The 27740-nt window shown below is 39.3% G+C and overlaps 4 protein-coding genes across 8 annotated transcripts in view; 2 read left to right on the top strand and 2 right to left on the bottom strand.

The window, feature by feature from the left end:
- LOC133848871 (annexin B11) lies at positions 1–9564 on the top strand. 3 transcript variants are annotated; one of them, XR_009895309.1, is made up of 9 exons: positions 1–147; positions 1300–1392; positions 1730–2392; positions 2817–3198; positions 3263–3492; positions 3561–3770; positions 3831–3899; positions 4215–4427; positions 9441–9564. XR_009895309.1 is itself a non-coding variant. In XM_062284590.1 (8 exons), the coding sequence occupies exons 2-8, from the start codon at positions 1381–1383 to the stop codon at positions 4278–4280; spliced, it is 1632 nt and encodes a 543-aa protein (XP_062140574.1). In that variant the 5' UTR covers positions 1–147; positions 1300–1380; the 3' UTR covers positions 4281–4551. The 3 variants fall into 3 exon arrangements, 2 of the variants coding, with proteins under 2 accessions (XP_062140574.1, XP_062140575.1); XM_062284590.1 differs by lacking the exon at positions 9441–9564 and having other exon boundaries at positions 4215–4551; XM_062284591.1 differs by lacking the exons at positions 1730–2392; positions 9441–9564 and having other exon boundaries at positions 5–147; positions 4215–4551.
- The window catches only part of LOC133848866 (phospholipid-transporting ATPase IF), a 25940-nt gene continuing 2535 nt past the window's right edge, over positions 4336–27740 (top strand). Inside the window, exons 1-5 of one of the 3 annotated variants that reach the window (XM_062284580.1) lie at positions 4336–4427; positions 26091–26422; positions 26489–26614; positions 26675–27224; positions 27286–27700. In XM_062284580.1, coding sequence (XP_062140564.1) covers positions 26212–26422; positions 26489–26614; positions 26675–27224; positions 27286–27700 — 1302 coding nt within the window. In that variant the 5' untranslated portion in view covers positions 4336–4427; positions 26091–26211. Of the gene's footprint in view, positions 4428–25913; positions 26021–26090; positions 26427–26488; positions 26615–26674; positions 27225–27285; positions 27701–27740 lie in introns of those variants that run through there. The other 2 variants (XM_062284582.1, XM_062284583.1) reach the window with 2 other exon arrangements.
- Positions 4412–8098, bottom strand: LOC133848873 (TNF receptor-associated factor 3). Its single transcript, XM_062284594.1, has 7 exons — positions 8000–8098; positions 7426–7703; positions 6939–7364; positions 6735–6883; positions 6360–6643; positions 5504–5619; positions 4412–5444 (listed from the first exon to the last, which is right to left on the bottom strand). Exons 2-7 carry the CDS (start codon positions 7591–7593, stop codon positions 5136–5138), a joined length of 1452 nt encoding a protein of 483 aa, XP_062140578.1. The 5' UTR covers positions 7594–7703; positions 8000–8098; the 3' UTR covers positions 4412–5135.
- On the bottom strand, positions 9335–16517 carry LOC133848864 (phospholipid-transporting ATPase IF). The gene is given in 11 exon segments (XM_062284578.1): positions 9335–9574; positions 9576–9645; positions 9711–10037; positions 10209–11022; positions 11091–11593; positions 12416–13206; positions 13276–13690; positions 14102–14648; positions 14710–14835; positions 14908–15115; positions 16084–16517. Coding segments are annotated over 11 exon segments (4182 nt in total). The 5' UTR covers positions 16321–16517; the 3' UTR covers positions 9335–9430.

Raw genomic sequence — 27740 nt, forward strand, 5'->3', positions numbered from 1 at the left:
TAAGAAATGTATCTCGTCCACTAGCAACAAGTTGTTGTGTCGGCCCGCTCGGTCAGTCAATAATTGGTCGCTCAGTTAATATCATCATCAGTTGTTGGACGCTACACAAACGGTTCTTACGTACACACGTACGCCTTGATACTTAAAGTAATTATAAATTTCAACGCTTATTTACAACACAACAATAAGCCAATTGTTTTTCGGTTCTGCTTTGAAGTTATCAACTAATTTAATCAAGTGCACGGACAACGAAAAAAACGAAAGCAAACCACTAATTATGAGTGTGCTATAAAAATTATAGTAGATTGTGGTGTAACGAGACAAAAAAAAGAGCGCCTTAAGACTTGCGGAGAAGAAAGCCACAAGATACATAAATATGTATAGCTTAAGTACAGAGAGATAATACATATAAACATATGTGTTATACATGCAAACAACATATATACACAAAAATTAGAGTGGAATTTGTGTAAACGTGTGTCGATTATTTTATGCTGTAGATTTTATGATAAAAGAAAGGAAAACTTTTGTTTGTTTATCTTATTCGCATTTATGATGAGATAAATACACATAGACATAGTAGATACTGCATTTGGGTGCGTGTGTGTGTGGAGATATTTTTGCGTGCATTGTTGTGCCCCGCAACCATCTGTTGTTTGCGACCTTGCAAAATAGGGAATAATTAGTAGGAAAGAGTAATGCATCAAGAACGATCTTTAAAATGAGTCATATTCCCCCATGTAGTACTGCGGCATCTTGGTGGTCGCCCTCGTGGGCTTCAAGCTCTTAAAATGTAACATGATTCATCATCATCATCACATTTCCGAGAAAAGTAAGCTATCATGCAAATACAATATTCTTTCATGCGTAGTTATGAAATTTATTGATGATGTGGGCCGACTGGGCTTCCTCCTTTTTTTTTTGGGGACAGGCGCGTATGTATGTACGCTGGGTAGATAAGAATATGAGTCATCGAAGCAGGGTTTAAGGCGTGTTTTAGGCAACTCAACAATTTCACAACAGCAATGTAAAACTTTATGGGGGCGAGGGAGCGGCGGCTAGCCAATTATATTAATATGCATGAGAGTCGAGTTTAGTCCGGGGCTAATAATATAAAACGTATGCAGGTCGACAAATTGCACGCTATTTGTTGTCGCGCAAAGGTGTGTGCGTGTGCGTGTGTGTGTGTGTGTGTGTGTGTGTGTGTGTAGGTGCGTGTAAAGTAAACAAAATAAAACGTAAGAAGAAGACGTAAGACGTGCGGCCTTAACGACCTATAACTTTCTCTTTTCTCTGCAGTTTACATTTTCGAATCTCAGCGGAAATCCTCCTCCCGTACATCTAGTAATATCTCACATCGAAAAGCAGTTGATCAACAATATGTATCCATTCGTAAGTAGCGCATTTTACATTTGTTATTATTCTTATTTTCTTGTTGTTGTTATTGTATTAATTTCATATAAATCTCATAAACAATTATTTGAATTATTGAATTATACGAACAGACGACCCTGACACGTATATATCATATATACTATATTTAGAGCTAACGCTAGACAAAACAAAATGAATAAATTATATTCTGCACGCTTTTCGCTACGCAATTTTCCTTTTTGTTGTTTTTCAAGTTGAGTTCTTTTCAAGTTGCTTTTGTTTTTTTTTTTTTTTTTTTTGTGCGTGGGTTGAGTAATTGTGGCGTGATGTATGTATATATTTTAAACTCTTATAGGGTTCTGGAATGCCTCAACACCAACAACAACAACAACAACCACAGTATCAGCAATCGAATGATCAACCTAAGGTGCCGTTTGGCGTTGGTTGGGTAACCGCACCGATGCCACAAAATCCACCATACCCAATGCCATCCAATTCCCCGCCGTACGGCCAACCACAACAACAACAACAACAATATCCAAGCGGCGGCGGCGGCGGAGCTCCATATCCAATGCATGCGCCATATCCCAGCAGCAGCAACAGCGGCTCCAACACAACATCAGCTCCGTATCCATACCCAAGCAATAATCCACCCCACAACCAACACCATCATCAACATCAACACCACCACCAACAATCCTCGCACCATCATCACTACCAACAACAACAACAACAGCAGCAGCAGCACCAAGTGCAATATGGTCATAGTCCAAATCGTGGCCAAAGCCAAAGTTACACTCAAACTCAGTCTTACACGTCGTCATCGATGTCATCGCCATATGGCTTCAATGCTGGCCAACAGTCTTACGGCCAGAGTCAGTCTTACGGCTTTGGACAGGGGCAGGCACAGGGGTATGGACAGGGGTATGGACAGGGGCATGGACAGGGGCAAGGGTATGGTCAGATGCATGTGCAGCAGCAGCGGTCGCTCAATCAACACTTTACAGCCCACAAAGAGGTTCGTCTATAAAAAAACAAAGCCCCCAAAAAACACAGAAACAAAAAACAAAACAAAAAAAAAGAAACGTACTTCATATAACTAGCTGGACAAATGATGGCAATTTATTGTAATTATGTTGATCTATCGATTCCCCCAATTGTGTGTTTGATATATGCGCACACAAAACAACCTGATCGCGATTGTATCTCGATTATTTTTTTATGGACTTGTCGCTATTCATATGCAAATATCACAAACTCGAGTGGCTTTAAGATCTCACTTAATAATTATATAGAATTTTCTGACTTGGAAGTTATTCCGTATTTTGTTTCTACCTATATTACTTATCTCTGCTTCGCATAGTAGACGTACTAACACCTGATAACTTTGTGACTATATAAGTCATTGAATGCGAAACTAATTGCGGAACTTATTCTTTCAGGGAACTCCCACATTGGTGCCGGCTCAGGGCTTTGATCCGGTGAAGGATGCCCACGATTTGCGCAAGGCGATGAAGGGTTTTGGCACCGATGAGGACAAGCTCATCGAGATCATCTGTCGCCGCAACAATGAGCAGCGCCAGGAGATTCAGCGCCAGTATAAGACGCATTTCGGCAAGGATCTGATCGAGGACATCAAGTCGGAGACGAGCGGCAACTTTGAGAAGCTGCTCGTTGGCCTGTTGCGTCCCATTGTCGACTATTATTGCATCGAATTGAACGATGCGATGGCTGGCATTGGCACCGACGAGGAGGTCCTCATCGAAATCCTTTGCACGCTCTCCAACATTGAGATCCACACCATCAAGAATCAATATTTGCGCTGTAAGCTGTGGAGAATCCGTTTATAATTCATTTCATATATTTATACCAAACACGTATTTTGTAGTATTTGGCGCACACTTGGAGTCCGAACTGAAATCGGAGACGTCGGGCAACTTCAAGCGCCTGCTCACATCGTTGTGCACAGCGGCGCGAGAGGAGAGCGGACGTGTCGATCCCGCAATGGCCAAAAACGATGCCCGGGAGCTGCTCAAGGCGGGTGAACTGCGTGTCGGCACCGATGAAAGCATGTTCAACATGATTCTCTGCGAGCGCAACTATCAGCAGCTTAAACTTGTAAGCATCTTCAACTTTATCAGACAGTCAATTATTGTAATATGACACTTCGACACTTTCTCGTGTAGATATTCCAAGAGTACGAGAGCATGACGGGCCACTCACTGGAGAAGGCCATCAAAAAGGAGTTCTCCGGCGACATTATGGAGGGCCTCATTGCTATCTACAAGTGTGTCACAAATAAAACCGAGTATTTTGCATCGCGCTTGCACAAATCAATGGCCGGCATCGGCACCAATGACAAGCAGCTGATTCGTGTCATCATCACGCGCAGCGAGGTATTTGCAACTTCAACCTTATAATTGGAGTTATTAACTATAATAATGTTTATTTTATAGATCGATTTGGCGGATATTAAGGTCGCTTATGAGCGCTTGTACGGCAAGTCGCTGAAGAGTTGGATTAAGGTAAGCTTTAGTTTTGACTTCAACTTCAACAATTTATAAAATGTACAAATTAATTTGCATATTTCACATTGTTGTGCATTTTTATATTCATTTAAAAACACATTTGCAAAACATGGTTTTAGATGGTAAATAACTTAGTGTTGTAAATATTACGTAGTATATCAATTATTTTAACGTTTGTAGTAAAATGTATTTTAGTGGTTATTCATCAAATGTTTTTCTTTTTTCAATTAGAAATTTTAACGACTCTGAAGTTTGTAGTAAAATGTATTTTAATGGTTATTCACCAAATGTTTTTCGATTCTCAATTTGCAGGGCGATACTTCTGGACATTACAAACATGCTTTGTATGCGCTGATTGGTGAACAACGCTCATCTTAAGGGAACAACAAAAGACCATTCGGGAGCAGAAGAAAATAAACCAAACCAAAAAGGAAAAAAAAATTGACAAAAAAAAAAAAAAAGAAAAGAAATCTCTTTGCATTAATGCATCAACTATTTTGGTCTAGTGGTATATTGATCTATAATGTATGTTGACTATGAAGTAACTATTTTTTATGACTATTATCTACTATATAAGGAATGCAATTTCGTCTCGAATTGTATGAATAAAACATGCCAGTGCACAATACAACAAAATATTAAAAACAAACAAACATGGTGAACAATAATGATATACTATTAACTAACTACAACTTATAATGTTGTGCCGCAACGAAACTCTAAAAGATTATGCAAATGCATTTATTATATATTGAAGAAGATGAGGAAACAATTTTCTAAAAAAGAATAAGAAAAACTATATAGTATATACAACTCAATTTACAAAATACAATGCCATACATGTTTTTAAAACTTTGCTACTACAAAACATTTTGAATGCTTGTATTTTTACCACATTGATATGAATATTGCACACTCTGTTTTTTTGTCGTTGAATACAATTGTAATGTGAAATCTCAGTGTCGGTCAAATGTTAAATGTCAATTCGTATTTTAAATGTTGTATTTTTTTGTTGTTTAAATAAAGGTGCTCAAAGGGCGCCTTTCACTAGCCGCCACCACAATTTGTCTTCATTTTTGGTGTTGTTGGGCATAGAAAAAGGTAACAAAAACAGATGCCAAATCAATCTATATTTTTCGTCATTATGCAATTCAATTAGTCAAAGTTTGTTGTGAATAAAATCGCAAATAAATAAATGAGAAACTTCTATGTGGTATCTCTCTGTGTGTGATTTTACTTTAACACTCGCACCTCGACAAACAATGAATCGTTGCGCAGATAATTGCGACTGGTGATCACCTTGTGCGGTATATGAAAATACTGATTGCTCTGGATGTAGTCATCGCTCTTCTTGCGCACATAGATCGTCTTCACATAGTCCTGCGCCTCCAGCGGTATGCTGCTCTGATCCCGTATTATGATCTCCGCCTGCAGTCGACACGGCCAATTCAACAGTGGATCATATTCGCCGGATAACACATTCAAACAGGCAATCAAATTGCGTCCCTTCCACGTCCCTTTGCCATTCAAATAGATGTCGAGCTATGGGAAACATAGAAATAGCAGTTATACAGGTTTTTCCATTCATTTGGGAAACTTACGCGCAGGGCATAGCCGAAGGCTTTATTGGAGAACATCGCGCTGTGGAGTATGGTATCGTATTGCTTGGCCTCCTCCAGTTTCTTTGAATAGTCCTTGATGCGCCAAATTAAATGACCTGCATACAGAGTATATATGTAAATTTATTAATAAAAGCAAGTAAGAAACACCCGCAATACAATTTTAATACAATCAATAAAATACTAAAAATATACCAAAAACTATATTTGGTATATCGATATACTCTTATATTTAAAAGATGCCATTCATACAGACAGACCGAAAAGGAAATAAAATATTAAAATATACCGAAAGCGATATTTATTATATCGCTATACTATTATATTTAAAATATACCATTCATCAAGACAAACAGAAATTGAAATAAAATACTAAAATATACCAAAAGTTATATTTGGTATACAGACGGACAAAGCAATATCGTCTCCGATTAAGAAACTTGTTGGGGTCGGAAATGATTATTTCTATCTGTTGAATTTATTTGCTGGAGGCACAAAGCACAAAAATTAATTTCAAAATCGAGTATATTTGAAATAGTCTTTCCTAATAGTTTATATAGTTTGAAATTAAATTATTGCTGATTTCTTTTACCATCTATTAATTAATAAATTGAACACTTTTCGCAGCAATTGAATGTGAACAGCCAACAGAAGCGTTCATTGTGTAGAGAGAGAGAGACCTTATTAACCCTCGGTTTAAAATACAGACAAACAGACTGATAGAGGACTGACGAAGAATATATTATATGTGAGCTAACATATAAGAACATTCTGCTCTATGTGTAGCGCATAATGCTTCCCAACTACATCAATATATAATATTTAAAGCTATAATTACCTCGTATATTTTGTACACTTGCAATGCGCTGCTGCATTGCCAGCTGATTCTCAATATCGGATATATTCTGCATGGTCTGATGCAGTGATTTGTCCAGATCCTGCACGATCACCTGCAGCTTCTCGATGCGTTCTTCCGTCTCGCAGACCATGCTCTTGACGTTCTTCACCTCGTAATCGAGTGTCGCCTGTTTGGAGGTGGCAAATTCGCTGCTGGTTCCCAATTTCGTCTTTACGTCCTCATTGATCTCCTGCAGGAATTGCTCGATCTGCGCGAATTTGTCCCTGAAAGAGCAATAAGACAATCACAAAAGTTATACTATTTGAGGTAGCTTTGAGTATTGACTTAATGAGACCCTTTACTGCTGTTGCTTACCGATTTAAACGCTCGTTTTCAAAGACAAGCTCCTCAAGTTTGATGATGTTATCGTTGAGTTGATTCTGATGGTAGCTCACGTCCGCCGACAACTGATTAATGTGCTGCTGCATATCGTCCAGCTTCAGCTCGACCTGATCCTTTAGGGACTGCAAAGCACATAGTTACAGCTTGTCTCAATGATCGAAGCTCACTGCTGCTCACCTGTGTGACGTTGCAACAGTATTGCGTGTCCACTTGATTTTGTTCGGTGGCAAAGACCCGCTGGGCGCCCTCCTCCTCCAGCTGCCGCCGCAGCTCATTGATGCTCTCATCGGTATCGCGTGTCCAATCCTCGACAACCTGATTGTGCTTGCGTATGTTACCCACATCGGTGATGAGATGCAAACGCTGTCGTATCTCCTCGTTCAGCACCGAACGTATGGTCGTAATATCCTGTTCCAGCACCTGGACCCGATGATCGGCATGCTGATCCAATCGCTCCATGCTGACGCTTAAACGTTGCTGCGGCGCCGGCGGCTTGTTGCGCGGACATTCCTTGAGATGCGAACGCATGCGAATACGTGGTATGAACACATGACAGCTGTTGGGACACTCCTCCAGCACCTGTCCACAGTGAATGAGGTGTTCCTGCAGCACAAGAAAGATTGTGGTTAGTAGTACTAAGGAATTCACTTGGTGCTTGACTCACCGTAAAAGTTTGCGCATCGAACCATTCGTTGCAGAATAGACACGATGACTTTTCGTATTTGATGATGGTCGTTGACTTGGGCTGCGATGATGATCGACGATCCTCAGTCATTGATTTGTTATTGCTTTGGATGTTGCCATTGTTGTTGCTGTTGCCGTTGAGTGACATTCTTAGAACGGTGGGGGAGGGAACACCGCACTGCTCTGCACCACACGGCGAGGGCAAATACTGGAATGCTTTTTGGTCGTTATGTGAGTTAACCGCCCCGAAAACACAAACTAAAAATATATGACGAAAAATTATGATTAAGAATTTCCTTTGATAGACTCACGCATACACACGCGCAGTCTCTCTCACACACGCACACACACACACACACTGACACCTTGCAGTCATAGATAGTGCTTTACACTTGTGTACTTGTGTATGGGGAGGGGAGTGGAGGACGCATCCATGAGTCGTCCCTGAAAACCCGAAACTGCCTCAACCGAAGGTTACACACATACACGCACGCACTCCACACTCTCTGGATCACACAGACACACACACACACGAGAGCACACACTCAACTCACAGTTAGTCACTCGGTAAACCTAACGCGACTCGCTATGAAAACTACACAACACAACAGCTTGTTAATAGCGCTCTGGGATCAGGGCGTGCAATTTGTCTTTGTCTCGTTTCCACTAAAAAAACTTACAGCTTACACACACATACTTTATCTATCTTTGCGAGTGTGTGTGAGTACGATATCATTATCAATGAAATAACTGTACAATCAAATATTTTGGTATTGCAACAGTACGAACACAGAAGGCAGATAACATACGCTATGGACATTATTGTGGCTAGAGTTTTAGGCGAAGCACAGATACCCTGTAGAATTGCAGTTCCCAAAGGTATCAGCTAGAGGTTTTTACTTTACCAGTTCGAGGTTCTTACTTAACTTTGGAACTACAGTACCAACTAGAGGTTCTTTCTTGACTTTAGAACTAAAGGTACCAGTTAGGGGTTCTTACTTTACTTTAGAAGAAAAGTACTAGCTAGAGGTTCTTATTTTACACTACAACTAAAGTACTAGCTAGAGGTTCCACTCTTGCTTCAGAACTAAAATACCAGCTAAAAGTTTGTATTTTACTTTATAACTTCAGTACCAACTAGATGTTCTTTCTAGACTTTAGAACTAAAGGTACTAGCTAAAGGTTGTTACTTTACTTTAGAACTAAAGTACCAGCTAGAGGTTTTCTAACTCTAGAACTAACATGTATTCAAGAATATTGGAGCTTAAGCATTTGTCATATCTTAAGGGCAATAATTGTTTCCCACATTACAACATTTTCAGGTGATTTCTCAAGAAGTGCCACAGTTTTGTGCGCCGTACCGATTGGAGGGTCGTAAATTCTATACCAATCGGTATCAGCGTACTTTTATCACCCAATACAATAACACACCACAACTTTTGACAGGTTAACAGGTTCATTGGAAATGAGTCGAGAGGGCTGCAATCATAAATGCAAATATTAGCATTATTTAGGTCAACCCCATCGACCATAGGGTAGCCTGCTTGGAATGTGAATTCGAACAAAATGAGATTAGCAAGTTGAACATTTTTTGTTCACCCTCCCAAGAATAATAGTAACGCTAGCTAATTGACAATGCCCGTAATTTGCAGAGAATTCTTATCATAAATTGCGCAGATAAACAATACAAATACACAAAGAGCCAGTCAGACATATATGTAGGACAGACAGACACATGTCTACAGAACGTGTACTACACATAGAGAACGCCCCTGATTGTTTTTACTCTCACGTCAGTTGTGTTTAAAAAGAGAGAGAGTTGGTCTCAATTCTTTCGCCAAGCAAAAAACTCAACATTTTGTCAACAAACAATAGTTTTTTTCTTAAAAAAAAGCAAAAAAAAAAGTAGATGTTGTGTATGTACATAAGTGTAGGGCAAAAATAAATAAATAGATCGTATAAAAATGATGAACTACAACTAAGTATTATAAATAGGTCGACTCGAACTTCTTGCGCATCTGTAGCTTGCGTTGTTTTCCGGGGAAAATGCTGAAGCCTTTGATCTTTAGAGCCTTCTTCAGCATTCGCAGCGTGAAATCGGGCAGCAAACTGGCGATGACCGTCACAAAAAATGTACAGCCATACGGGCAGGGAGGCCAGTAGGTTGTTGTACGCCCAATATATATCCGTATCGAAGTCCCTGCAAAAATCAAATTTAAATATTATAAAGTAAATATACATTTTTGGAGTTTTTCATTCACTCACAGATTGATAACGTTGTAGATGACAGTCGTAACCATAAAGGCAAGTATCGAGAGCACCAAGGTCGCAATATACCAAAACGATAGATACAACGATTCCAGCCACAATTTCAGGTTCACAATGATCACCAATGCCCACATGAGTAGGGTGCCAAAGCAGGAGAATGCGACCGTCTGGCCGCCATTAAGTATGACATTGTTGAACGAGAAGATGCAGAAGGCAAAATAGAAGATGATAACCGAATGGTAAATCGCAAATAAGGTCCACATCAGGAAATAGGGCCAATGCAGTTGCTTGTTATTGGTGTTCTTTTTGTACAGCTTCGGATTTCTGCAGAAGACAAAGATAACATTTCAACAACAGCAGAAACAATAAGGCAATAAGTTGAATAAAGTTTTAAGAACATAAAGAATATAACTAACAAAATGCTGAAGCTGATGACACCAATTTATATTTGGGAAACCTTAATAATATGTATGTCAAACATAATCCGCTACTTACTGCATAAGGACTTCCTCGGTGTAGGGCTTCTCGGTCAGCGATATGAAGAGAATGGGCAGCGATGTGTAGATCACATTGTAGAGGGTCAGGAACAAAGAATCGTAGACGGACGATGAGGAGAAGAGTGTGTGGAATTGAAACAGAAACATGATGCCCATGAACACAATGTTCTTGTAGAAGAAGTAGAGCACCAGCAGCGACAGACGCACGCTGTGATAATGACCGTGGACGAGCAGCAACCGCTTCAGCATACAGAACTTGGCAAAGGCAAAGTCCGCACAGCGAGCCGCCTGCCGGCCTTCTCGTCCCATAATGCCGATGCCAATGTGCGCCTCCTGGATCATGGACACATCGTTGGCGCCATCGCCAATGGCAGCGGTGTTGAAGTTCTCATTGGACGACTTGATGAGGGCCACAACCTCGCTCTTCTGCAGAGGACTGAGGCGACAACAAAGCACCGCTGTGCACTTGACAGCCACGTCACGGAACTCTTTGGGCGCCTCGGTCAGCGCAACGCTCAGACTCTTGCCATCGATGAGGAGAGCACACTCCTGTCCAATGCCAAAGACAATCTCACGTTCGAGGACATTCAGATGGACGAGCAGATCGTCGCGGCTCTTGCACTCCAGAATGATGTACTTCTTGGCATCGGGCGGAATGTGGCCACAGGAGAGAGCAATGTTAAGTGCGGTTTCCACTTTATCGCCTGTTAGCACCCAGATCCTAATTCCAGCCGCCTGCAGGGAGACGAGCGTATCGGCCACATCGTCCTGCAGTGCATCCTCCACAGCTGTGGCGCCCAGCAAGTCGAGATCTATCGAACACATTCGAGTCACGTTAACGCTCTGAAATTACACAGGCGCAGGCCTGAAGATTACTCACCACTTTCAATCTTTGAATAGCATTCCTCGCTCAGCTGCTTGCGGTTCTCCAGCGAGCTATTCGCCTGCGCCAGCGAGGTGATGAACTCCTGATGCTCCGCCTCAGTAATCTCTCGCCTGGCAACGGCCAGAGTGCGCAGACCCAAGCGTGCAAAGTCACTGATATGCGCATCCGTCTTGGTCACCATATCGGCCGAACTATTCGCGCACAACGGAAAAACATAACTCTCGGCGCCCTTGGTGTAGATCCACTTCTTGCCGCCCTCATCGCGCACAATCACACTCATGCGCTTGCGATCCGAGGTGAACTCGAGCACATGCAACCGCTGGAATGAATCCTCTCGGTGCTTGCCGTTTTGCAGAGGTCGCTTGTAGTCCACGTGCGGTGGCACAATTCGTACGCGCAGCACCTCATCGTCGTCGCCTGTGTAGACGAGGCCGAGGTTGGCGCACGCCTCCACCAGGGATTTCTCATCTGGACTGGATGCCTGGTAGTCCAATAGGCTGTGGAATGGATAGAATAAAACATGATATTAGAAACAAATCGGAAAGCTACAGTCAAGCCCCATATATAAACATCTTTGCAATCAGATCGAGTGGAATTGAAGTAGTTTTGGGAGTTAAAAAGGTTGGAACGATTGATACCATAACATCCTGAACAATTTTGGATTGCAAATACTGATAATGAAACAGACAGTTAAGACACCGTTAAAACTCCTAGCAATGAAACTACTTCAACAGTTTCCTATTGGAACTGTGGACGTTGCAACAGCCTAACAACAATTTTAAATCGGAAATGGGGAAATAAGTAAACAAACCTTATTTAAATTGAAAATTTAGAACAAACATTGGAGCGATTATATCCTGAGGAAAGAAGGGCAGTCAGAGTAATGGAGTTAGGAGACTGTTGCACCTACAGGGAATCAAACAATATGGATGATTTTAAATTGGTATGGGGAAATGATTCAAGAAACTTTCATTAAATTGAAAATACCGAAGAATCATCAAGGCAGTCGGATTAATGGAGTTAGAAGACTGTTTAAGCGCCTGGCAACTTAAACAGTTTCCTGTTGGAACTGCGCATGCTGCAACAGCTTAAACGATTTTAAATTATAAATGGGGAAAATAAGTAGAAAACCCGTATTATATTGAAAATATAGAACAAGCGTTTATAAAGTGAGTAAAGAAAGGCAGTTGGAGAAATTGAGTGTTGGCTGCAATCGAACAACTTCAACAATTTGAAAAAAATTTCAAATATAAAGAAAATGCTAAAATTATGTCAATCATTAAGTAATAGTAATCACCTGGGCAACTAGAAAAACATACCATATTGTCTGCTGAATCTCCTGTTTGCGCCGTTGCGATTCGGCGCGAATGAGCATCGTAGGCTGACGTGTAAAAGTGGGCGCCGCGTAAGACTCGCGCGATGTGTTGCTGCCGACACGCATTAGACCGCCAATGGGTGGCGTCATGTTGCCCACCGGATTGGACAAATAGGCGCTGGGCGCTCCATACGAATGAACGCGTCGATGACCCAAAGCAGCAGCGGCCGTCTCGCCAAACTGCGGCAGATCACGTTCCGATGTGGACCGCTGGAATTGCAACGAAATGGGACGCAAAATGGGTGGACTAGGCAGGCCACCGGCACCGGCACCTGCATCTGCACCAGGCAAACCATTCGTTGGCGATAAGCTGCCTGGCTGCGTCTCACCGGCAGCTGCAGCATTGTGAATCTTATTGGAGCGCGCAAAGTTGGGACTACGCTTGACCACCTGCGGCCGCTTGCGACGCTCCACTTTGCTCCAGCTGTCGTCGGCCAGGAGCAAAGGATTCACATCCGATGAGGTGACGGTGGCACCATTCACGCCATTCGGATGCGCCGACAAAGAGCTCTCAATCGTATTGCTTACATTGTTGAGCTCGCTATGCTGACTAGAGTTTTGACTCTCCTCGGTGATATCCGATATCGAATACATTTCCGGTGGACCAGATTTGATCGTGTCCTGTTTACTACTGCCACTCTCCGGTGGCACCTCGTCAGCTGTTGGTGTGCTAGTATCTGCCACCTGCACAGTGTGACAAATGGCTAAAGCCTGAAAGAAGTTCTTCTGGTCCCGCTAAAAGTAAAGATGGTCAAACAGTTGGTCAAATGATGCTCCTCTTCGCTCAGCTTAATTCGTACTTACCGTGAATGTGTTAATGTCCGACAGCGCTTTGGTCTCCATGTCCTCCAGCCGCGTCTTCTTATACATATATTTGTTGCCCGCAATCGAGCACTGCTGGAAGTTCATTTCGTTCTTGGTCAAGGTGCCCGTTTTGTCCGAGAAGAGTATGTTGATCTGGCCCAGTTCCTCGTTCAGATTCGATGTGTTCACCACACACTGTTGATCCGTCTCCTTCTCATACAGCTCGTGATCCCATTCCATAAACGAGCTGCCAATCACACGCTGCAACTCGATGGTCACATACAGCGAAATAGGTATCAGATAGTTAAACAGTATCAAAAACGAGAGGTAATCCTGCAGGAACTGCTTCACGCTATAGCCATCGTCAGGCGGACCCAGATACGTCAGCTTTGGTATCACAAAGAGCTCATTATAACTGTTGAAGGACGTAAAAAGAGTAAAGGTTTAAAAAAGTAAAAGCTTTTGAGACATTACAAACTAATTGAAATAATTTTAACTAGCTATTCCTGCTGATTTACCCAAAGGCAATGCTAAAATGATCTTATGGGAAAACGAATAACACATTTAACTCCCTCTCCTATTTATCTACGTTACAAGACTTGCACAAGATATCGTATAAGTAAGCCAAGACATTACACCATAGAGTAGTATATTTAAACATCTTTTTATCTTTAAACCTGTAATCAAACTATCTGATTCGGATCATGAGAGAAGTTTTCCCTACACAACGTTAAGCCGAGACGTAAAAGACTTGCCTTAACTTGAAACATTCCCTGCACTAAGTGAACTAGTGAGAAGTAGAACAGAAGTAAGGATTAACACTTACCGCTTTAGGAAATAAAGCAAGGTAACAATGGCGATTAATGCTATAAGTATAAATATAAGGAATCTGTTGACGTAGGTCTCGCTGGAGGCGGTCTTATTGCGTGTGAGGCGACTGTTCAGCTGCAGTTTGGTCGTCATGCCCGTGTAGATGGCACAGCCGATCACACACTCCGTGTTCTTGACGCGCGAACCACGCAACAGCACATTCTCGGAGGACAGCGGCAGGACGCGTCCCTCACCGCCGGCCAGCTCGATTTTGCCATTGAAACTGTACAAATCGGTGCCGGGACTTTCGCACTCAATGGTGCCCAGCTTATGCATCTCCTCGATGGGCACCGTCGGCAGATCGCGTGGTATGGTGAGGATCTTCAAATTCGACTCGCCATCCAAATTAGCGGTGGTAATGAAGCATTTGCCATGCGGATCTGTTGATCGCAACAACACCAGATCGCAGGGGACATCGCAATCTCGTTCGACGACAACCAAATCGCCGGCTGCCACATGCTGCGATTGCACAATGGCCTCGACGCCATTCTTTATGATGGTCACTGCAAATTAACATGGATTTTAATATATTTTAAGAAGTATTGCGAACATTTCAGTGCTTACCCGGCGATTGGTTGACCACATTATCAGTTCTATAACGAAGCACATCTTCATATCCCTGTTTGGCGGCGGTAACAGCGATCACAAAGACTAAAGGCAGCAACGAGGTCATTGGCGATACAGGACTGTCTGCAAAGGCGTTGTTTAGGCATTGATTTAATAATAAATAGTGGATAATCAAAGTGAAGTTAGTTGGCTTACCGATCAACAACGATATGATCGTCATGACGAGAAAGTAAAAGTTGGCAATGCGTCGAAACTGTTCCAAAAGATTCTGCGGCAGAAATGTGAGCCATGTGTATTTTGTGGACTTGATGCGATTTTGATTCTTTGGTTTTTTCTTCTTGACATCCTCCGAGCCGCCGATTTGTATTTGTAGCCAGTCATTTATTGTGCTAACTCTGGAGCCCTGCAAGTCAAATTGAAAAATTGAAAGTTAGTAAATAGCGTAAAGATTTTTTGAGTACAAATTTTTTCTTAAATTTAATCAATACAAGCGTAATATATTTTATTTTTATAATACAGACATTAAGAGTATTGTTAAGTCTTTAGGAAATAAGCATTTCTAAAGCACATGCATTATGTTTTTAGTATTTTAATTTTACATTTATATATTTTATTAAATCTTTCTTCAGAATGCATGCAATACTATTGTTCTTTAGTATTTACATTTTATGTTTATATTTTATTAAATCTTGTTGCTGATTGTCTAGCATGCAATACTATTATTATATTACAGCTTAAGCGTTCTTTGATTTATGATGCATTTTCTTCAACAATTAATAATGATAGAGTAGAAAACTATTATGTGAAAAGTAAATAAATACTTCATACATAATACATATTAATAGAGCAAAAAACTATTTTGTTAAAAGTAAATACATACTTTAAAGTAAATTTTCTTAATTATAAACACATTCTATCATATTGATTTCAATTTCACTCTCAAAGTAATAATTGTATTCATTAAGAATTGCCATTGGCTTCCCTTTTGAGAATCAAGTCAAGTTCAATATCAAAAGTTGAAAGATCTCATCATAATACTCGTATTTGATTTAGTATTCACATTACGTATACGCCGCGTTGATTGAACGTTTTGTTAGGCAAATACATATACTTGATTGATATAGGTTCTTTTTCCGTCATGCTTGGAGGTTATTTGAATTAAAGCAATGCTTGGGAGAATCTGTTTGGTCAAACATCTGTGCGTTGCGTTTGGTTAGCAAAAAGGTTAATGGGGTTAATCAAATAGAGAAATTCTAAGAGCACTTGTACTCATCAAAAGTTGTTGTGTTGTGCATTGCGCAATGGGTCAATGTGAGATATTGTGAGAAAGTGCTGTTAGTTCTCCAGAAATACTTAGTTTATGTGACGCACCTTACGCTGTTTCCAGACGAACGGCTCTTTGAGATAGCCCTGTGTTGTCTCCTGTTCCCTCCAATGATACTGGTGATGATGATGATGATGATGAACATGATGATGATGGCGATGATGCTGATGACTGCGATGATGTTGGTATTGATAATGATACTGGGAATGCGGCTGCTGATATCTAGTACCAAACTGATCGATGCGCCGAAAGCCGCTCACATAGTCATGGCCAAAGAAATTCATTGTCTAACATCTGGCTGACAACAAACCGAAGCAGTTCAACCTTTGTCGTCTCTCTCGTGCATAATTTGTGCATCTTCTCTGAGAAAGCGAGAAATGTGGAAGGAGAGAGGCCGCGTCAGCGAAGAGGAAGGCGACACTTGCGTTGTCTGGTTGTCTCATGAGTTTGTCAAAGAATCCATTAAATTTATTTTTGTTCTGGAATTGTTTATTTCACACTTTTTCCTTTTACGATATTCGATTTACGATGTTCGCTTTAAAAATGTTTCGGGGTTCTTTTGTGTGATTCCCATGCAACTATTTGCTTTACGATATTTCCACAAAATTAACTTTGCTTTTACAATGCCGCCTAAAGCATTTCCCATTTAGAATAAAGATAATTTTTAGCTTAGTCAAAACTCGCGAAGAATTGTCGTGTCAGAATTGTGAGGCAGAAATGATACTGTTTTATTTTTACGATATGATAAAAACGTTTGTCAATAAACAAGTTGCGCGCGCGTCACTTGAAAATATTTAAACAGTTCGATATATTTCAGATACGATATTCAAAAATAGGATATACGATGCTCAGATGATCGCAGCTTTGATTTGCTTCTTTTAGTTTTTTTTTTTTATTTTGTTAATAACAAAATGTGCGAAATGCCAAGTACGGTATACGATAACGGGCATCAGTTTAAAAGTTCGATATTCAAAAATACGATATACGATGCACCTGTTGTTAGGTCGCAGATGTTCGCGGCTTTCATTTGTTTTTTTTTTGGTTTTAGTTTCTTTTTTTGTATTTTGTTTATAACAAAATGTGCGAGATGCCAAGTACGGTGTACGATAATCGGCATCAGCTGCTCTTTACGTGTGATCGTTTTGTATGCATTTGCTGCTGGGCTTTTTCTTACTTTCGGAACTTTTTTTTTTGTATTTCCTACGTATTTGTAGCGACTTTTTGCTGTTGTTATGATTGTTGTTGTTGCTGTTGTCAGCACATTAAAAAGGTATAACCTTAAAACGATGTTAAGTGGGTAATTTTAACACTTCAATTGAACAGTTCTCTATGCACATACAGCGTGTATTGTGTATCGTGTATTGACGTACTACGATGAGTGTATTGTTCGCGTTCTATTGTTGTTATTGCAATATCAGTTCAGTTCAGTGTTTAGTGCGTGGTATTTGTTTTTCGCATTTACATGACTCTTGCTTTGAGGGGGGGGATACATAGATCGAACGATTTTTTACACCGGGGCGTCACGTAATGGAGACTTGACGTTTTTGTGTTCCATTCCACATCGTTCCGCTGCACATTTGCTGTTATTCTAACTAATTATACAAATCCAGCTACTGGCTATTTCTATATGTACATTGTAAAAGTGTCACAGTCACTATACATAAATCACTCAAGATCGATGCAACGTCGTCGATCGTTTGTTGTTCACCGCGCTTCCCAAAGTTCCCATCACCAGAGATAGACACAGAGAGAGAGAGAGAGAGAACTGTCGAAATAAGCGCTACGCGTTGCGATGTGCACAACTTAAAGCCCGTTCTCACACTGAGTTTGCCTCAGATGATATGATCTGCAATTCCCCATTCCCAAAGCAATTCCCATTACGATTCACTCCGATTCCGATCGCCAGCTGATTTGTGAATATGCTCTCGAATTTGATTGATGAGCTTGTCTAGCTATACGTCTATTTGGGATGTACGTTAGACGATGTCGAGCACTCTTCATCAACAGCAATAGTTGTAGTTGAGTTCTTCTTCTCTGTCTTGCCGTTTGCTCGTCTCTTCGCGTCGTCTCTCTGCGACTTTTTAGTTATGGGAGTTCAAAGTGCAGGCTTAATTTGCCGGCTCTCGTCAAATTTGTCGATATTCGACTTGGAAATTGAATATATTCACATTGAATTGCTCGACTTTTCGCATTGCTCTTCATTTCAGCATCGATTCAAACTGTTTTTGCTTATATCTTATCGCATTTCAATTCGTTTAGTTTTTCTGCGAATTTCTAGTTAAGCTGATTTACAGCGTATCTTTCAGTTGTTCAGTGCTCGCTTCTGGCATTTCAAAGCATACATTTCTGCCTCATTTAATTGAGATATTTCAGTCACAATTTGTTGTGTAGTTATCATAACACTTATTAGCATAGACAAATTAAGTAAAAACAATTAAGAAAGCTACAGTCGAGTGTGCTCGGCTATGAGATACCCGCTACCCATTTTGAACAAAAGCAAAATATCGAAAATAAGAAAAATTATACATTTAAGATATATCATAGGGTGTAATAAATACTAGATACCAATGGCTACATTTAGTATATTGTTGTAGTACTATTTTCAAAATATACCATACGAGTGTCAAATATACATAATATCAAAGGCTACAATGGTATATTGATATTCACTTTCAAAATATACCATAGTGTGCAAAATATACCATATAGTCAGTCAAATCAACTAAAACCGAAGAGTTTTTCTTGAAGAAGACGAAAGGTTTTCTTAAATAAATTTTACTTATAATATCTTCTCTGATCGCAATCAAACTTTCAGAAGCTTCAGCTTCACAATTACGCTTGTTATTCGATTTTATTCAATTGGCGGGGGCGGAAGTGGGCGTGGCAAAATATTAAACAAATTTTGATTTCTGTTCAAACATAACAAGTGCTGTCAGAAATAAAATATTGCTCTATCTCTTATAGCCTCGAAGACCTAGATGTTCATACAGACGGACGGAGAGACAGACAGACAGGCAGGCTCTTTATCTTGATTAAGAATATATATATTTTTATAGGGTCGTAAATACCTTCTTCTGCCTGTTACATACATTTCTTGAAGGCACAAAGTATAAAAACGTAAGTTTGAATGAGTTCTACTTCGTTCAGTAAAAACGTATAATAATATATAATATAATACTGTGGGCAAAAAGTAGTAAGACTTTGTTCATAATTTTAAAATTCTTTATTTATTCGGCCAAATCTATTTCGTCCCCCTCAAATTAATCCCCCCCGGCCACAATACACTTTCGCAAACGATTTTTCCAATCCTCGAAATAGTTTTTATAGTAGATTTCCGGAATAGCCTTCAATACGCGTAGCGATTCTCGTTTAATGTCTTCAATTGACTCAAAACGGTTTCCCCGGTGCGATCGATTGAGTTTTCTGAACAGCCAGAGCTAAATCAGGCGAATACGGTGGTTGTGGAACGATATTGGTTGAATTTTTGGCAAAAAACTCACTAAGAATCAATGCAGTATGCGACGGTGCATTATCGTGATGCAAAAACCAACAGTTGTTGATCCATTATTTTGGTCTTTTTAGACGAATTGCCTTACGCAAACGACGCATTATGTTCAAATAATAGTCCTTATTAACAGTTTGGCCGGATGGAAGGAATGCATAGTTCGCAACACCACGAAAATCGAAAAAAAACTGTCATCATGACCTTGATTTTTGATCGACTTTGACGAGCTCTTTCTTGACCTTCCTTGAAGTCTTTGTACCACTTAGAAACATTTTTTTGTGACATGGTAGAATCACCGAAGGCCTTTTGCAACATTTTGAAACATTTCGGCACCCGAAATTTGATTCCGCACACAAAATTTAATGGAACTTCTTTATTGAAAAATTTCACTCATTGTAAAAATCGCCGAATGCACTTTTTGTACTTCAGAAAAACTGGCATATATTAAATACTAATGATTATTTTGATATGATATTTGGCATAGAAGTTACTGACAGTCTTGCCAACCTAGAAACAAAATATTTCGACGAATGGATTTCCGCACGAAATATAAATTAATAGTCTTACTACTTTTTGCCCACAGTAGTAAACTAAATTACTTTGATTACTGTATATATCTGTACATGATAATCAGAAATAAAGACAATTAAAAATTCCACAAAATAAGCCACAAAAACTCGATGCGATTTTCTAGTTCTTACAACACTTCGATAGAGAGTTTAATATTAAAAGTCTTCTTCAGCAGCTTATCGTTGATCTTTAACTTGAACTGATAAATGCGCTAGCAATATGAATGGCGAGCACCTTATATAGATTTATATACTATATTTATATTCTTTCCTGTCTTACTTTACTTTATTAACTTGTTTTATTTTCTATTTTGCGTTGCAGATACAACTTTCTTCTGATATTCTCCAAGAATATTTACGTCTTTCAGTTTTAAGTTGCAGATCGAATTGCTCAATAAATATAAATAATTTTCTTTTCATTCTAAATATGTATTCCAGTGAGGTTACGAGTAATACTTTTATATATAGGAATTATCGAAACCCGACAGTTTGCGGAGCGATTAGAGTAACGGCGGTAACGAAAGCTCAAGGCGGCGATTGTGGCAAACGAATTCGAATTGGAATACGACTGAGTGTGTGTGTGAGTACGAGTGTGAGTATGAGTACGAGTTTGAGTACTCATGCTCGCAGCTGTTTGGTATGTTTATTATACATAGTTAGGTAGATAGGCAGACGTAGGCGTCCCGTACGTCCGTCCGTCCTTCCGTCTGTCCGGGTGTGTCATAGTCATATATCAATTGGCCACATTTAGTGAGTGATAATACGTAGATAATATTTTGGTTACGAACTCTTCATACAGAAGATTCGACACCCAGTAAAACCAATTCAATGTCGCAATAAACTCAATTCCAATGGAATTCTCTAGTTTCATCTTCTTCTTAAAATCCTCGAGATATCTCATGATATCTCAACAGTAGATAGATATATAGATATTGACAAAAAAGGTTTACTTCAACTGAAACTTGAATGAAAATTATGCAACTCACCCGCTTGCCACAGAGCTTTTGATACATCTTATCCACCACAAAAAAATTGACTTAATCCAGTCTATAAACAGCGGCGTCGATTGTATATAACGTGATGTTTAAACGTGATTTTGCGCTATTTTGTTCGGTGAGGATTTACGGATTCTTGTTGGTAGAATGCGCCTCGGTTGACGAATGAATCGCATGCTACTAAAAACTAAATGCGGACTGAGTGCTGAGTATTGTATTGTGTGTACAATACTCGTACACTACAACAATCGCGCGAAAGGCTTCAAAAATGAGTCGACGACGCGCTCTTCTTATCACAAATAGCCGAATAGTGGTCGAAATGCCCGAATACAGCCGAAAACCTACATATGAGCACACAAATTTTGGAGCAATCGATCTCCAGGGCAAACGTTAGTACTTAAGAGCACCGACAATATAAGGAAACTGAAAAACTGCAAAATAAAGGGAAACGAAGCGAAGCAAATCGATTCGAATGAAACTTGGTATCACTTGGTAGCAGCGATTCAAGATTGCCTTCTGTCTGCTTTATCAACAGTTGAGAACCTTCAAGTTATATGGTTCAAAAAATAACAATTACACAAAGCTACGCGACTGTTGAATACCCGTTAGACGATAAGAAACCCGAAAATCGTATAGAGGGAGAGTTAAAACAGATGTTTTATATTTGACGGATATAGTATCCCGCTAAGGTTATTCATTCATTAAATCGATATTAAAATCTTTTTCTATTTTGGTTTGTATTCGCACTCAAACTCGCACTCGACTCGCGCACTCCCAGCCACAATATAGTAAACGCAATCGCAATCTGTTCGCTTGATGGCGACTGTTGTTAATCCCACAACATTGCCGGCTCTCTCTCTGTCTCTCTCGCTCTCTCTTCCTGTCTCTCTTTTGGTAGGTTGTTTCTCTTGCATATCGTATCGTATCAGAGACCGTCAAGAGTCGAGATAAGATTATGATAGTATTTAAGTGTCGCAAGCTGACTAATACAGTTAAAACGCCTCATGCCATTATTTCTACGAATTGATCAACATATTCCGCCCTTTACCCAAAAACCATTGGGAGAAACAAACACTAAACTCCTAATCAATACAAAGATTAGAGCGTCAGAGTAACAGGTGAGGTGGAGTGATGTCATTATTGCTACTTCAATTGGTACTTCCCAATCCCAATTTATGAATACCCTAAATACTCTTAACAATCCGCGATTCCTAACCTAACCCTATACATATACAGCCAATCAATTTGAATTTCACAATTCGAATGTTACATTTTATCAGCGGGCAATATTTCGGATATCTGCTATTCATAAAATCTTTATTAATCTTTAATGACCCTTCAATAAAGCCACAATTGCTCCAGTTATTTATATCGTTTCTTAACCACAATTTATCGTTGCATACTTCGTGGGGAATCCGACAAATATGCAAATTGACGACAGAATTCTTGCCACTCCCAGAGTTATCTTAATAGATCTGTAAAGAAAAATAATCTTTTGGGTGCGCTAGCAAGTACAAAAAGTTGCAGCTAATCGACTACTTAATACCCTCGAAAAAAAATGTCAATCAAGGAATTGATTACTATATAAAAATGAACTTGTCATTTGCATTCCTCAGTATCTACTCCGATTCCAATTTATGTTTATATAAATAAATTATATGAATCATGAAAAAACTCCAGCCTTTTTTATGCCTAATCCCCCGTAATGAGTGATTGTCAGTGAAGTGTACGATAGCCAGGCGCGCAATGAACATTTTTCTAACGGGTTGTTTGAATTAACAAAAAAAAAATATATTTCAATTTATAAATTGTATACTTTGGTAAGATAATATTTATGGAGAATGAATATATTACAAATAATTTTTATTTATTCTTCAGCTATTTTAGATATTTCATAAACAAAAAACAAACACAAGTTAATAAAGAGTTCTCAATTTAAAATAAAATATGTTACATTCTCTGTAAAGCTTAAGAACTTTTTAGAGGGTATATCAAAGTCGAGCACTTTGCAGTAAAAACATTTTAAGGTAAACAATTTCCGTACACGCTTTGTTTGGTATTTCCCAATTGAATCAATTAATTTTATAATATATAAATAGTTACACAAAAAAAATTGAGGGAAATTCAGAATAAACACGAGAACTGTAATTATTGCGCACAATTTTTGAAAGAACTTATGAAAAAATGCACTATGAATATATAAGATTGATAACTTTTTTACAACAATGAAACTTGTTATCAATTTACGGTTATTTCTTTGATGAGTGCAAAAAAAAATGTATGCCAAAATATTATTTTGCACTTTAATTGGTGCTAAGAAATGGTTCGATTCCAAGGTAACAACAAGGTAATCAAAATACATCTTTGTCTTGAAGTTATGGTTATAATAATGTAGGTACTGCTATTTCAATGAATATAGCTGTATATATAAATATTTTATTGTATATATTTGTCAAGTTTAAAGTGGATTCTTTCTAGGCATTGCTATTTTAAATGTATATGTAAATATTTTAACTTATCAAGTTTGAAGTAAATTCATTGACGGATTATATTTCCTAATGGTAAGAGTGGGAAACAATATATAAAAATGTATTTGATTACCTTGAGGAATATCCATATACTACATTAAAAACACATTTTATTTATTTGTGAAATTTGCACTTGAAAATAAATTGAATTTTCAGCTGTAATCACTTCATTTGGAAAGACTTATGAGGAGAGAGCCCGTCTCTAGTTGTATCTACATCTAGATTAGTGTAATTATGGTACTTGAAATTGTCACTTGTCACCGACGTTGTAATCAGTTTTACAACAGAACTAAAGGTACTCGAAATCACTAGGATAGATAGTGATTGTAATGTGTTTTTATATTTTCTATATACATATATAGCATAATTTGTAGTCAACTTTAGCGATATGTAAACATACCATATTTGTTGTTGTGTGTTGTTGTTGTTGTGTGCTTAAGCGTAGATTTCTTGAGTATCAGAAGAGCTATATCTTCGTTGTAGATCTATAAAATGTGTATATATATAAATATATATTGTATTACTAGTTGTTCACATGCAGCGGGCGAGTATACAAAACAAATGGGAAGGAGAAGCCTTCCTTCCACGCGCAAACTGATCTATCGGCAAACTGTCGAAGAATTGTTGATAGCGATAGTACAAATCATGATGATGTGACTGTGTGCGTGTGCCTCTGTATGCGTGTGTGTGTGTGTGTGTGTGTGTGTGTGTGTGTGAGGCGCACACACCTACATGCATACGTCAAATATATCAGGGGTATTAAGGGTATATGTACATATGTTGATTGTGATATGCGAATAATTTGTAATATCGCGTCAATTTCATACTCTGGGGTCACACGTTCCGAAGAGCGCAACAGAGTGCGGTGTCAGAACACTTGCTCTAAAGATATATACATGTATATACACAATATATATCGAAATAATGCTTAGAGATAAACCAAAGAAACTTTCTGCAAAGAGCGGGAGAATTGTGTCGTCTAACGCTTTGCTCTCTTAAACTGCCAACCGGCGACTATTACGAATTATTATTATAATTTTTTTTTTTGAAACGAAACCAAAGAGATAAAGTCGATAACAATATCTTATCTTAAAGCATTGAATCATATATGTATACGCCGCACACACACACATACACACTCAGCGAAAGAGAGTAAGATAGAGAGAGAAAGAGCAGAAAACCCAAACAACAAAAACTTGACTCACGGCCATTCGTTGTGTCCGAAAGGCAAAAGCCGTTGAGCTTTTGAATTCGGGTTTGCGCTACGGTTTGGGAAATTTTCCATTTTTTTTTGGATAGTCATAGACTGAACAATTATATCGCATATATCCAAAGTAAACAACCTCCAAATGCACCATAAATAAGTCTACTTTTGAAAAGCTTATTATTATTGTGAATATTAGAGAGTAACGCATTTTAAAATTATTATATCAAAAATCTTTTAAGTTTAAGAACGTAAAACCTGTAAAGCACTTAATGCTTGCAAAACCCATTAATAGTTATTTTATTATATTCAATTATTTACTTTGAGCATAGCATTTGGTATGTGAATCAGACCAACCCATGTTAAGGGTGAACGCCCAACTGATTATTTGAGCCAGATGCGTCACCCCAAACTCAAAACCATATCGAAGAGGTCGCCATATCTTTGGCACTTAGTCAGTGACATCGTTGAACTATGCTCAACGACTTGCCAAGTGTGATCTAGTGTGATTAAAGAAGTGCGACAACTTTGATAACGATTGAGAATGCTATTTAAGGCTAAAAATACAAAAAAGGGAATTCAAGTTGGAAAAAAGTTGTACTAAATCATAAAACAGCATTTGAAATTGCTCCACAAAACTACAGAACTGTAGCTCAACGCAAAGCTCAGTTACTATAGATTGCAAAAGATAATGTCGTCACTTGTTGCAAGTCTAAGTAGCGTTCGAAGTCGAAGTCAAAGTCAATGACCAGAACACGACAATTGCTTACTGGCACTTTGCCTAAAATACTTATAAATAAGTATGTGCTGAAGTGGTCAGCAATATTATATTGCCAGTTACTATATACAGCAGCTCTACACATATATAGAATTTTGCTATATGCTATATAAGTGGGAATTTGCTATATCTAATCTAACGTTAATGTTAATCTATTGAAACGACAACATGTAGAACAATTATCATGCAAAATGCAGGCAATATTTGTATTTCAACTCGATTGCTAAACAAAGTGTATTACAATTAGTTCCAATAATAGATGCATTAACATATATATATAAATATATATATATATTGGTATAGTATGTTGATAATACTCTGGGGATTTCAAGGAAAGTAAATCAAACACACTCTTTCGACTGCTGAACAGGATGTTCGCTTAACTGATTAAACGATTAGGCTTAAGTATGAGTACCAAGACTATATAATCGACTATGGAGAACTTCCAATTTAAAATGTGTTTACCCAATTTCAGTCGACGTTGAGCATGGCAAGATAACACTCGTGTGCTGGCCCCTCCATAATCCATCATAATTGTTTATAGACCCCCATCAGAAAGCAATTAAAACCTAAACCAGCAAGTTGGCAGCCTCAACATGACAACAAGTGGGAAGCGCAGCAAGGAGCTGCCACCTCTGCGCATCGCCATCAGCCAAGGACAACAGCATAAGACTAGAAAGCCACTGAATCGTGTGAGAACTACGAAATACACTTGGCTCACCTTTATACCTCTGAATTTTTACGAGCAATTCCGACGAGCAGTTTACTTTTACTTTCTGATCATCACGATTGTCTCGTTCTTCGTCAGTATGTAAATATTATAAATATTTGTTGTAATCGTTAAATACTTCTAATACTTTTGCATTCCTATAGATGATACAATTGATCCATTGACATCGTTGTTACCTTTGCTCTTCGTCATGATTGTCACCGCTTTGAAGGAGGGACTCGAGGATTATGCGCGTTCGAAAAGCGATAAAATCGTCAACACCACAAAAGGTGAAGCACCCTGCCAACCATCCGACATATCACCTCAACTAGGTATCTTCTCTTTTACAGTTACTGTCATACGTCAGGGCAAGGAGCATTGCATCGATGCAGCATTCATTGCGCCCGGAGATCTGGTGATCGTCAACAACGCCAGTGATGTGCCCTGTGATCTTGTGCTGCTGCATTCCAGCGCCTCCGAAGGCCTGTGCTTTGTGAACACCGCCAATCTGGATGGCGAGACGAATCTGAAGACCGTCTTTGTGCCCAGCAATTATGATTACGTCTCGCTGGAGCTGGACAAGCAGCTGGGCAGCATTGTCTGTGAGCAGTCCACGCCGGATCTCTACAGTTTCAATGGTCGCCTCGAATTCGATGACGCCAGCTCCAGAGATGCCATTCCGCTGTCCATTGAGAATCTATTGCTGCGCGGCGTTCGCATTCGAGGTCAGGGTCGTGTCATCGGTTGTGCCATCTACACGGGAATGTCGACGAAGCTGCAGCTAAACAGTCGCTACACGGGCAACAAATCCGCTTCCAGTGAACAGTACATCAACAAGTTCATCATTGCCCTCATTGTGGGCATGATTGTGGTTGTCCTAATTCTCTATCTCATCGAGAGGTGCGTTGAATATCTTTTTGCAAACAATTTGAAGTGGTTTTTACACTCTTCTTGTTGGCAGGCAAAAGGCTCGCGATGTTTATCCGGCTGTCTACTATTTGGGTGAGTTGCCCGATTATAATGCGGTGTGGCAAATCTTTGAGGACTTTCTGTCCTTTCTCATACTCTTCAACTATATGGTGCCCATTTCGATGTACATGAACATTGAGTTGTATCGTGTCTTTGGCGCCCTCTTCATGAAATCTGATCTGTTCTTATACGATGCGGAAACCGATCAGCCTTGCGGCGTTAATGCCTCCAACTTGAACGAGGATTTGGGGCAGATTAACATTTTATTTTCGGATAAAACTGGCACGCTTACCAAGAACCAAATGATATTCCTCAAGTGCTTCACCGGCGGTCGCAACTATCAATTGGAAAACACCCGATTGTATTGTCCCAGCACAGAAGAGCGTTTAGAGCTAAACACCATGGAGGTAAGTCATGAATGGAATGGAATTTTTATCAACTCTCCGA

Source organism: Drosophila sulfurigaster, chromosome X (assembly GCF_023558435.1).
Source record: "Drosophila sulfurigaster albostrigata strain 15112-1811.04 chromosome X, ASM2355843v2, whole genome shotgun sequence".
In the NCBI taxonomy this organism is placed as follows: domain Eukaryota; kingdom Metazoa; phylum Arthropoda; class Insecta; order Diptera; family Drosophilidae; genus Drosophila; species Drosophila sulfurigaster.

Coding starts and splice junctions, on each gene's coding strand:
- LOC133848871 (XM_062284590.1), top strand. Junction 3,199..3,262: donor CAAGAATCAATATTTGCGCT/GTAAGCTGTGGA, acceptor CGTATTTTGTAG/TATTTGGCGCACACTTGGAG. Junction 3,900..4,214: donor CGCTGAAGAGTTGGATTAAG/GTAAGCTTTAGT, acceptor CTCAATTTGCAG/GGCGATACTTCTGGACATTA.
- LOC133848873 (XM_062284594.1), bottom strand. CDS start 7,593: ATGTCACTCAACGGCAACAGCAACAACAATGGCAACATCCAAAGCAAT. Junction 5,620..6,359: donor AAGTGTACAAAATATACGAG/GTAATTATAGCT, acceptor CTCTGTATGCAG/GTCATTTAATTTGGCGCATC. Junction 5,445..5,503: donor CCTTCGGCTATGCCCTGCGC/GTAAGTTTCCCA, acceptor TGTTTCCCATAG/CTCGACATCTATTTGAATGG.